The following is a 12124-nucleotide window of genomic DNA, read 5'->3' on the forward strand; positions in this document are numbered from 1 at the left end:
TTTGAATTAAATGATTGAAATAATGGCTTCTCCAGGGGAAAAAAAAAGTGCATTGTATTGTATTTCTACCTTCTGTTCATTTTCATATACTAAAATATAATATCATTTCATAGTAGCAGAAATAGTTCCTGTGAATGGACTCTGCGATTAGCTGTAAAGAGCTGTGGGGGGAGGCTAGAGGACAATAATACACTAACTAGTAATATAATACACTTTGAACTTATCAGTTGCTTCATACAGAGCTGCTGAGATATCGGAAGAAAAACCAACTATACTCATTTTTCCACGAGTACTTACAGCAATGCTGATAGTATCAGGTGCATAGAGCTGTAATGAAAGTATATTTATCTCTATACAGCAATAAAACATAGGAAAGAGATAAACAGGGGCAAAACTTTAGCTGACTGCAACAAATATATTTACAAACATGATTGTATTGTCTACGTGGAAAAGGCATTTCTGAAGATCTGATTGAACAAGACTGAAGCAGACATTGAGCACTCCCAGGGGACTGATACAAAAGAGAGTGGAGATGAATATTTAGCTGTTGCCTACTCTCACACTATATAGCAGGCTGACAAGGTGGCATTTCAAATACACTTCCATACAGAAATCAGCCCAGTGTTATGAAAATGTTATTGCCAGAGTATGAATGGGCTTTAGTTTTTTTCTTGCTCTAGAAGAAGGATAAAGGGAAAATCACAATGTACATTGTTGCCACTCAGTAAATATAATAGACAAGTCCCTCATCATTGCTCCCCTTCTTTTCCTTTCAGTAAATAACCAAGTTGACCCGTTGCTCAGGCAAAGGGTACTTTATTTTGCAAAGGTGTTTTAGTGAGACGAAAATCTTCTCTGCCTGCCTGCAGCTCTACCTACTTCTCTCCTAACGAAGCAGAATAATTTCACACAACCTCAAGACACAAAATGGTCTGGTAAATGACTGTTACAAGTAATATTTTAATTTCTCCAAGTTAAAAGGCTAAGGCAGAGAGTGAGCCTGCAGATGACCAAAAAGACCAAGTTTCCAACTAATTTTAAGTTTGCAAATTAAGTATTAAGTCCTTTCCCAAAGTACTTAAAGCCAAAAATGCTACATCAAAAGCTTGTTTCAAGTCATCATTTTTAAACTGTAACATAAGTCATCACTTTGAGTGTCAGCTGAAATGAGAAAAACATGTTCAACTTCATTCATCCCAGAGATTTTTATGGAAAGAGAAGCATTTGATTAATGTGGAAGTTACTACCAGAAACAGTAAGCTGTTGGTTAAAAAGGAGCAGATCAGTGGGCAATGCTTTCTTCTTTAGACTACCAATTGGATTTATTCAGTTCAAAAAAAAGTCTGAAAAGGTCTCCTATATTACTGAATAATCTATGGTATAATTTTGACTTTGACTAGTCTATACTAATGATAGTATATATTATCTGATATCTCTGATATGATGGTATATATACTATCAGAGTGATAGTTCTGTACTTTGCTATCTCAAAAATAGACAGGTTGGTGTCATACTTGTGCTGTTACTCAACAAACCATGCTATACCTGTACATTTTAGGAAGGTGTAACAGTTAACATTGACTACTAAATAGACTGTCTTTCAGATAAGTTTCAACTTCAGGTGCTATAGATAACTCTCTTGTCTTGATATGTAACATTAATACATAGCAACAAACTAATGTCAAACAGTAAAATGGCTCTGTGAATAGGTGTGTTCAAGAAAAAGTGAAACGGAAGGAAAATGGAGAGATGTTTTAAACAACTTATTGTTACTATAGTACGAGTTTTTTTTTTTTTTCTTTTTTTTCCTGATTCTTTTCAAGCTGCAATAAAAATTATATGAAATAGTTAAAGTTTGAACACACAAGTTTACTTACTATTTCCTGGATGCCAGCGTACTGCATTTAAATATGCATTACAGTAATGGAAGAGAAATTCATGCTTGGATCGGGTAACTTTTCCTTGAAGTAAGGGCATCAGATCATGTCCATCAATAATTCTGAGTAAGAAAGCATTTCAAAGTCAGAATAAACCAAAACTCCCCTTTCTGAAAAATATAACTCTGCATTTCCACTTCTTAAAACAATAAATCTACGTCTTATGATCTGAATGGTCACTTCCAGTTGATCAATTTGGAAAAAAAAAACTGTTCAGGTGCTCTTCCCCTTTGGTTTTTACATTATTTAAGGAAACATTAATTTTATATTTTGCCATTAGGAGTGGTTGCTTCCTCATCCCACTTTTCTCTTTTCTTGCTGAGAATGTAACCAGACATATGTGAGTGAATTGCTAGAACACAGTCCTCCAGGTATAAACGCATATACCTGCTCAAGCTGCTTGGAAGCAGTCTGGCTGAAGTAACTCTAAGATCAGAAAAATCTCTGCTGTGCTGTGTTTGCATCCCCAGAAGTAATGGCAAGAACTCTGTCTAATAAATTATGCCTGCTAGAATTTAACACAGAACTAGTAATTTTAAAGTTGAAAATGAACTATGTTTAAATATGTGTTTATCAACTACACACACATGCATACATATATATATATATAAATTCTCTATCTGCTGCTGGACAATTTTGATAATGTTTTGAAGGAGTAAGTCAATTTACATTGAAATGGTGTTATATAATAAGCAAGTCATTTAAATGTTTCCGTATACGAAGCCATCAAATAGCTGGAATCAGTTGATGGGGGAGAAATCACAATCTGCATTTTTGACATGGTGTGAATTACAAGTTTTACAAAAAGTTTCATAGGATGCTAATTTCTGCTGGCATACAGATCATCAGGTAATTGCTTTTTAAGTATTTTGAGCGGCATCTTATAAAAACATTTTTGAAACTTTTAAACCCCTAAGTGTCTATTTGTCAATTTCCATTACTATGTAAAACCTGTTTCACATTAGTGTAATTACTATGAGACAGTATTAGGAAACGAGACTGTTATTTGTAAAGCAGTGTTGTCCAACTCTGCTTTCTGGATGCAACCCTGGCTGTGGGGTCTGTTGAATGAGGATCTTTCTCACTTTCAATCTGTCATGTTTTCTTTCCTGACTTTTGCCCCTGCAAGCTTGATTATCGTCAAGCTGAGTGTAGGACGTCTGTATGTCTATTGCATACATCCTGTTCTACAGACTTTTGATGAGGAAAAGGTTGTCTCCAGTAATATGTCAACAGTACTCTCATATAGCCATATATATTTGTTTTAGGGGTATACCTAAGCCTTTTCTTTCTGATGACCTATCTTTCTTCTTTTACAAGGAGCACTTCCTCCATCCCCCTTTAACTTGCTCCCTCCCAGTGACTGAATCCTAGTTGGAGTAATTTCTCATATTTTTCAGGAAGAATACATTGAAGGAATAGGATGGCCCCACTGTCAAGCGCTGGAATGGGCTGCCTTGGGCAGTCCCCATCCCTGTGGGTATTTAGGAGATGTGTGGACGTGGCACTGAGGGATGTGGTGTAGTGATGGGACTAGAAAGGTCAGGCTGATGGTTGGACTAGATGATCTTGAAGGTCTTTGCCAACCTAGATGATTCTGTATATGTAGGTATGTATTCTATGTATGATTCAAGCTAGTCCATAGCATCTCACTCAGACCTACCATGAAACAATAATTATGGCATATAGTCTACACAGAAGAAGAATCAGTGAGGAGAAACTTGAAAGTGGAAGTTACACAAATATATTGGGATTTCTAGCAAAGAGATCAAAATAAAACATCAGTGCTTAGTCTTCATCCAAGGAATATGAAAATGAAGTGCAAAAGATCTGCCCTCAGTAAGGATAGTTTAAACTGCTTATGTTCGACAGAGTTACTGCTTGTAGGGGATGTCTCAGTGAAAGACTAATTTCTCATTCCTTACACATGTCCTGCCCTGCCATTTCCTGCAGAATCTCCATGAATCATCATTAGCAGAGTGTCTCTGCTCACAACTGGTCTTCTCCATGTGGATTCTGGATTCTTTGTACTCAAAAGCTGTTTGTGCATGGGAGATGTGTACAAAGAGTAAGTGTAGCAGTGGGTTTCTCCACATATTGGACTCGGATGGCAACAGAGTTTAGATGGAGGCACCTTGCTGATGAGACTATGTATCTCCTGAATAAGATAAAACATTGGGATGTGCAAGTGTCAGTAAAACTTATTAATTTTATAAGCCTAGTGTTTTTTATTTTTTTTTTCACCAGGCTGCTAAACTCTGTAATAGATTATTTTCATTCATTTAGTAGAGAACAATAAATTGTAAGAAAAGGGTAGCTTTTTGATTTGTTTTGCTATACTAAGCAGGCCAAGGTTTAACTCGTAAAATTAAAAATAATTTACACTTGCAGGTCTTGTTTCTACCATCTTCATTCATGTAGAACAGAGCCTTTTCTGATAAATTCATTTTTGCTTTTAGTAAATAATTCTAGGCTGCGACTTGATGGTATGTTGCTTTTGGTGGTATTCTCTCACTCTGTAGTTGCCTGATGCTTGTTCCCTTCCCTGCAGGCTTATCACATCAGATGACATAACTGTTTGCATGACCATGCTCTGAACTAGCCACAGAGCTGATCTTTACAAATGATATCAGAAAAAATAAAAAACAAAAACTGTTAACAGAGAAAGTAAGGGTCAGTAATTAGCGCTTGATACTGAGTTCAGCCTCAGTTAATACCTAGCTGTTTACGAAATGGCAGGTTTCAAGCATTTTTATTTTTATTTTGCATTTATTTACAGTAAAGAATTGTTAAAGAACTGCTGAAGAATGACAGTGTAAATGTATGTCTTAATTGCTGTTCACATTGCCAATGGCCGACCCCCTCTCTGGTGGCCAGCTTTATGAGTTTTTTGTTTGTTTGTTTGTTTGTTTTTTCTGTCTTCTAGTTACACAATTCCCTTTAACTTCAACAATTTTGGTATTAGGCTAAGGGATGTGAGAAAGCATAGAGTAAGGACTGATGAAGAGGAACAGTAAGGAGAAGGGACTTCAAGTTTTCATTTAACATGAACAAAAGAAGCCCACTAAATGAACTGGGATAAAGTAGCACAAAAAAGCTGTTCTGCTGGCCAAACTGCTTTTACATACAATGTTTACATACAATGTTTTTTGTAAAGTATATCAGAATGCCAACATGAAATGTAATTAAAAAAAAAAAAAAGTACTTACAATCTAGTTTTTCTTTTCATTCTTACTTCTGTCCTAACAGTTATCACCAGAATGTACAAAATGCACATGAGATTTTCTATAGAACAGAGATAAGTTCAGAGTATACCTGTCATAGGGTAACTGTGCCCCAGCAAGTTTGACAATGGTAGGAAATATATCCATGTTACTTGTTGGCTCGTCCATATAGGTACCAGCTGGTATCAATCCAGGCCAACGGAGAAGCCCAGGCACACGAATACCTCCTTCCCAGTTTGTTGATTTTCCACCTGAAAATGAAAGTGTTGTTTGATAAGAGAACAATTTCTTCTTAGGAAAAACAAAACAAAACAAAACACACACACACACACAAAGGCACAGAAAAAAACTGCAAGATACAATTTTCAAATAATAAACATGCTATCTAGCTAGAAGCTTTTGATTAAAAGTACATTTTTTAAATTTGCTAGATTTACTGACCTAGATTTTCTACCTACAATTATTATCTTTATTATAGTAAACCTACTAATATACATTAGACAGAGTATATAAAATGTGTTCAATTTAAAAACAAAATTAAACAATAGTTGTAAGAGATAAAAAGGCATCTTGCAGGAATTCTTGTAGACAATTTGGTCTAGATCATGTGTCACAGATACATGCAGATGCAACTAAAAATAAGAATCAAAAATAAATTGAGGTATGACTAGAGCTCTGAGGGATAAACCCAGAAAATATATATTTCATTAAAAATGGTGCTTAACAACTTTACGTAGAAGAAAGTACCAATTTAACTATGTTACTGAATTGTCTAATTAAATGCACTAGTAAGAAATTTGTCACAATGATGGTAGTTCTCAGGATGCTGTGAGAACCTTTTCTACCTCTAAACCAACTAAACATCAAATGCATTATCGACTAATCGTAACATTACTTCGCAGACCTTTCCTTTGCTTCTACACTATCCAACACTACTGAGTCATCCAGACATCTTTGGAGAAGGGCAATGTGTTTATTCTGTGATGATATCTATGCTGTTATTTAAAATACGATTGTCACAACTCTATGAAAAGCTATCACAAGTAGAATTATAGAGTCATAGCATGGTTTGAGTTGGAAGGGACCTTAAAGCCCATCTAGTTCCAATCCCCTTGCCATGGGCAGGTACACATCCCACTAAACCAGGTTGCTTAAAGTCCCATCCAACCTAGTCTTAAACACTTCCAGGGATGGGGCATCCACAACTTCTCTGTGAAACATGTTCATCTTTAAAATGAATAAAACTTTGAAAAAAATATTTCTAGTGAATGGATGGGTTTGGGATGTGGTTAAGCATGGTCTGGACCAAGCACTTATATCTAAATTGAGGCTGTTCTATACAATAATAGAAATAACTGAAAGCAGTGGAATATGTGTATTGAATTCATGCCACTCACAGAATCCAGTAGCAATTTATAGTTCAAATATTATGAGCCTGTATTTCCTGTGTCTCACATTTCAAGTAAAAATAAATAAATATATAAATGAAAGAACAACATATCACAGTGAAGTACTTGAACAGTTGTCTCCTCAGCCTCTTAGACTTTCTATGCACCACATGGATTTTAACACCTTTAGTGTCAAGCCCACGTCTTTCCATACATGCTGTTTTGACTTCTCCATGGACTTTTCTATTTCTGCTTTGGAGGATTTAGAATCTACCTTTTTTCCCTACAAGTTTTTCACTGTCCATAAATAGGATAAGTGGCTACTTCAAGCGAGAAAACTACCTTTTGCATAGATCTTTACTTATCTAGATATAGTCTTGTGGCTGAAAAATTTTTAGCTCGTGATTCTGTTATACCACATTACTGCACACTTTTTTTCCATGGGTTTTATCAGAATTCATAATATTGAATAGGTAGGAACACATAATTAACTATCTAGTCTGACACTAGAAAATTTAAACTTTCTAATATACATTACTTCAAACAACAATCTTTGCTTAAGCTGTTTTTGGGAAATGGCTAAGTTCAGATCTCAACATGACTATCCATCTTTTAGAGCACCCTTAAATATTGACTCCTGTCATTGCATCAAATGCAATTCCATTTTCACTGTAAAGCATATGGACACCTATTCTAAAAGTTATAAATGAGATACAAGGATTGCTTTTGTTTAAATTATTGCAAATATCTGATTTACAAAATAAATATCTAAAGATAATATAGATTTATGTTCATACAGGTGTTATTTGGTGAGGTTTAAAATCTCCACCATCTAGCAGCAGGAAGTGGTCACCCAACATTATACCAACTCTGTGTTAATAGTGTTAGTTCAAAAACCAGATAGATGTCAAGAGACTGTGTACATCTTCTGTATAAAAGATATCTCTGCCTATCTATGTACAACAGTCATTAGCACTTAAAAATTTAGGTGTGAATTATACCCAGTAGGAAAGTGTCAAGGTTAATATCCCAAATGAGTTATGAATCACAGAAAATGATGCTGAGCTTGAATAATTAAGTCTGAATATCAGTCCAGGAAAAGCATAAGGATATAAAATTATTTTAAAAAGATTAATTTACTAAAAAGATCAATATCCTTCTCAGTGAAAAATTATCCCAGGGAGATGATGTAGTTTATGAGTAGGATCCTCGTTCTGTGTAAACATTGCAACAGCTTGTTGGCCAGACAATATGGACAGGTAGAAAATTCTGGGAGCTGATCTACTACTATAGGTCGCTTTCAGTGGTGAATTCCTCTTATTTCCTTACATCTGGCCTGAAGCTAGAAACAGCACTGTGTAGATTGGATTGTTTAAATAAATTCTCGTTACTGTTGATTTGATCTCTGTCTTGTGTAATCTGGAACAATTTCAGAGTAAGTGCTGAATCCCTTTCCCACATACGCTGCAACTTTTAAACCCTAGATATTGAATCACTTTCAGAGTTCCTAAGTTCATAGTACAATTTTCCTGAATCATTACAGAACAGTGACAGAAAACTTCCACATTACCCAAGCACAAAGGGATCACTACTACCCTGCTGTGAGATACAAAAAGCAAAATGGACTCCACAGCAGGGCCATCTCCTTGCTTATTTCTATGAAGAAGTGACTGTTGTTTTCCTTTCAAAAGACTAATTGGAGCATAATTTTTTGGTATCTCTGGAGGAGACAGCAGGAAGTTAGAGGAATAGCAGGAAGATAGAGGAATAGCAGGGAACTAGGGCAGGAATGACAGATCACAGAGGAAGACTGTCTTCTATTATCTATGTCCACATGGTTTGCATCTTTACTAGAACTGTGTTTAGTGACATTACTAGAGCTGATTAATCCCATGAAGTGAGTATGAATAATTTGACATGCATTGTCATTAAAACTCTCACTGTCAAACATTGTTCAAGCTAGCTGCATTTTTTTCCTTAAAAAATAAATCACGGTTTCACACTAATGCTTGAAACATGAAGCAAACATCCAAACAGATAAAATATTAGAAGAAAAATAAAAATTCTACAGAAGGTCATTATGTAATAAAAAAATCTCTTGATATTTCAAAATTTGACTCATTAGTTTTGTATTTTGCTTGGAGTCAAAAACACTGAAAAAAGAGAAGAAGCAGTAACTTAGTAGTCTGTGTGCCTGGCAAACTCTAAGCAGAGTAGTTGTATTTTATTTTTGCTCCCTTAAGTTCTTCTAAAAATGTCTTTTAAACAGCATAAAGCACCCCATGCTTAGCTATCTATGCTTTCTGAATAGTTGCACGCTTCAGTGTTACATTGAACAACAGCCTATGCTCACCTTCTCATGAAAATTGCAGGAGTAGACAAAGTACAGACATAACTCTGTGGTCATCCAAAACATGATCTCAAATTTCCATTTTAACCTCATTTAAAATCTTAGCTATAAAAATATCTTTTTTTTTTTTTTCATTTTTTCATTTTTTCCCCCCCTCTAGTTTAAATTGACTGCTGTTTAACTCTGGGAATAGAGCTTGTACAAAAGATAATACGTAAAGAAAAATTCTGTGGTATAACACTACTAGTATTTTAAACGATAAATAATGAAAACTATTTAAATTAACTTCTTTAGATCACTTGGATTATAACTATACTACCCTTTCCTTCCTTCTTATTTTCTTATAAAAACAAAGCCTCCCAAACCTATTTATTCTCCCGAATGAGTGAAAAATACAAGGAAATTAATTGCCTGTAAATATTGACAATCAAAGCTGGTTATTATTGTTTATCTTACAAAACTACCAAACAGTAATTTGTTTTCAATGGCAAGCCCACTCATTATTATACTGATTTCTATTCTTTCTGTATACTTCTTTGGTTAATTTTCAACCTGAAGTATTCTTATACAGCTGAAGCTAATAGACATAGCTCATGTGCACATATTATCATTTCAATCTTTCTTCTAAATAAATGAACTTCTTTCTCAGGATGTTTTCTGCTTCAGTCAAATTTACAAGATGGCTGCATTATTTAAAAAATTTGGATCACTTCAGAAAATATAAAAATACAGTACATTGGAAGCAAAGGTCAATGCCTGCTTTCATTAAAGTCAAAAGTGAAACTGACTAATATTGCTAAATATGCGTTAGCATAGTTCCTGAGGCCAAAGTAAGGGTCAGTTTGATTTCTCTGTGAATTATAGAAAGGAAAAGGTTTACTAATAACTTCAAGAAACATTGCTGAAAGAACTGGCCACTGTAGTGTATGAAATTGTACACATTTCAATAAAAATATTAGAGAATGGATTCTCCTGGTCTTTGTTTAGCTCTCACAAATCTGTAATAGTTGTGATTTAAAATGTGAGGGACTAAGGTCTAAGAAACACTGTTTTTGTCATGCATCATGTACCATGTATCATCAACTAGAAGCTTCCAAAAGAAATAATATTGCTAAAGGACCTATTGGTCCAACAGGTTCACAGGAACTAATATATTTCTAAGAGATCTAAACTGATCATTTAAAACTATTAAGTAGCTAGGAAAAAGTATATTATCATGTGTGCACCCAAGAGTTCTTCAGGAGTTCAGGCAAGAAGATCTTGAGCTGCTGGGAAGAAACTCTTTCTAAAATAGCCATTGTTTTTGCTACAGAGGCTGTATCTACGTTTAAACCTTTGAAAGATCTTTGTCAGGAACTTTCAGGAAAAGTTTCTGGAATATTAATCATGGGTTAGGAGACAAAAGGTTGTCATGAATCAAAATGTGCCCAACAGACAGAAAACAAAGAGATAAAACAAGCAGCCTATGACACCTGAAAAAAAGTCAATAGTAAGATACCTTGATTCAACTCTTTACTAAGTCCCTTGTTATTTTAATAAAATTACTTCAATTTTGGAAGTGGAGAGAGACATGAAAACTAAGCATGACACAGAGTATCATAGGTTGATCAAATTCAGAAGAAAAGATAATGGACTTCACACCAAGAGGAAACAAGATGCAAGTTCAAATTCTGTATAAATATATTCAGTGTAATGGACATTAGAGGAAAAATAACTGAAGTAGAGTCTATGTTCTTAGTTATTCATAATATAAACTTAATTTTTATACTTAAGAAAAAAAGGACCTATGCAAAGACTGAAGTTTAAAGCACATCTGTAATCAATAAGGTACAAAGACAACAGATCGGAAATAGAATGAAGTTGATAACATAAAAATTGAAGTATATAACTGGAAAGTGATATTCATGGCAAACACCGAAAGGCAAAACTTGTCAAGCCATTTTAAGAGGATATATTGCCAATTAGAAATATTTCATATAAGAAAATGAACAGGAAATTAGGGGCAAGGGAAAACTCATCAGGTAAGACTGATGAGAGACTGACCAGACAACTATTTTATGAATGCGCTAATAAGGTGAAAGAGGGACAACAAAAATATAGAAAACAAAGGCAAGGTGAGGAAGATATAAATAAGTTATTCCTCCTTTAACAAAGAGAAAATAATATAAAACTTCAAGGATATGTTCAATGAAATCTGCAGCAAGTGAAAGCACTGTCTTCTATACTATAGATTTAATTGCTAAAGAATTTAGGCTGAGAATTTAAAACAACTCAAAGTGGACCTTCATATTTATATGGTGAAAAATTATGCTAAATGCATAATGCTAAAAGCCTTTGTCGAAACTAAATTGTCAAGATTTGTGACCAAGGTCATACTACAGATTAGGAGATTTTCTTAGGGATCTTCTTTAATTACCACAGCTCCTGCATCTTCCTCTGAAGCTTCTGATCTTGACTGTCAGAAAAAGGAAACTGGAAAGAGGGGCCACTGTTTTAATCCATCACTTCTGCACATATATGCATGTCTTCTAAGAAAAGGAAAAGCCAGACTATATATTGACAGCAACTGGTTAAACACTATATTAGCTTTGTTTTCTGATTTCAAGGGATATCCAAATTTATGATGACTGTTCCACAGTCAGAATCCAGACTAATAAAGCTCTCAATGTCTCCTTTTTTTGGCATTCAGTCTTGCAGTGCAAGCCTAACTCTCCAAACTCCTCTTAAATTTTATTATTGGTACTGATTTGGCTGGATAACAAGACAAATTAGTGAGTACAATTTGTGGAGAGCTGTAGAGAGTTTTTGATTTAGGGCAGAACCAATTATTGCTGAGTATACTGCTCCAGCTCTGACAAGAGGGTTAAGTGGCTTGATTCATATTCACATTCATAAAGAACTCATATACAAAAAGGTAAATGACTGAGATTGTCTAGCAGACAGGGAGAAAGGACATGCATGCCTCCCAGTTTTGCAAATGAAGCAAATTCCTAGTGCATGTATACATGAGCACAAGTAGCATAAATATTGCCCTTTTTTCCTTTTTTTTTTTAGGTATACTGTTACATCAGGGCCTAAGATTTACGGACTTCACAGATCTGATTTTTATTAAATCCACCAGAGATGTACAGAGCTTTAACACACCTCACTGTACAGACTATTAATATGAATAAATCCTTATGTACGAAAATTGCTAATTATGCAGTCAATTTATCATTTTCACTT

General features: G+C 34.7%; 1 protein-coding gene and 1 long non-coding RNA gene across 2 annotated transcripts in view; one reads left to right on the forward strand and one right to left on the reverse strand.

Moving 5' to 3' along the window:
• STS (steroid sulfatase) overlaps positions 1-12124 on the reverse strand; it is a 109596-nt gene that overhangs the window by 36866 nt on the left and 60606 nt on the right. The window contains 2 exon segments of the mRNA XM_040534159.1: positions 1878-1999; positions 5253-5412. Of these exon segments, the coding sequence (XP_040390093.1) occupies positions 1878-1999; positions 5253-5412 (282 nt within the window).
• LOC121058537 overlaps positions 1-12124 on the forward strand; it is a 256855-nt gene that overhangs the window by 21103 nt on the left and 223628 nt on the right. The gene's annotated exons all lie outside the window — the stretch shown is intronic.

Source organism: Cygnus olor, chromosome 1 (genome assembly GCF_009769625.2).
Source record: "Cygnus olor isolate bCygOlo1 chromosome 1, bCygOlo1.pri.v2, whole genome shotgun sequence".
Lineage (NCBI taxonomy): Eukaryota > Metazoa > Chordata > Aves > Anseriformes > Anatidae > Cygnus > Cygnus olor.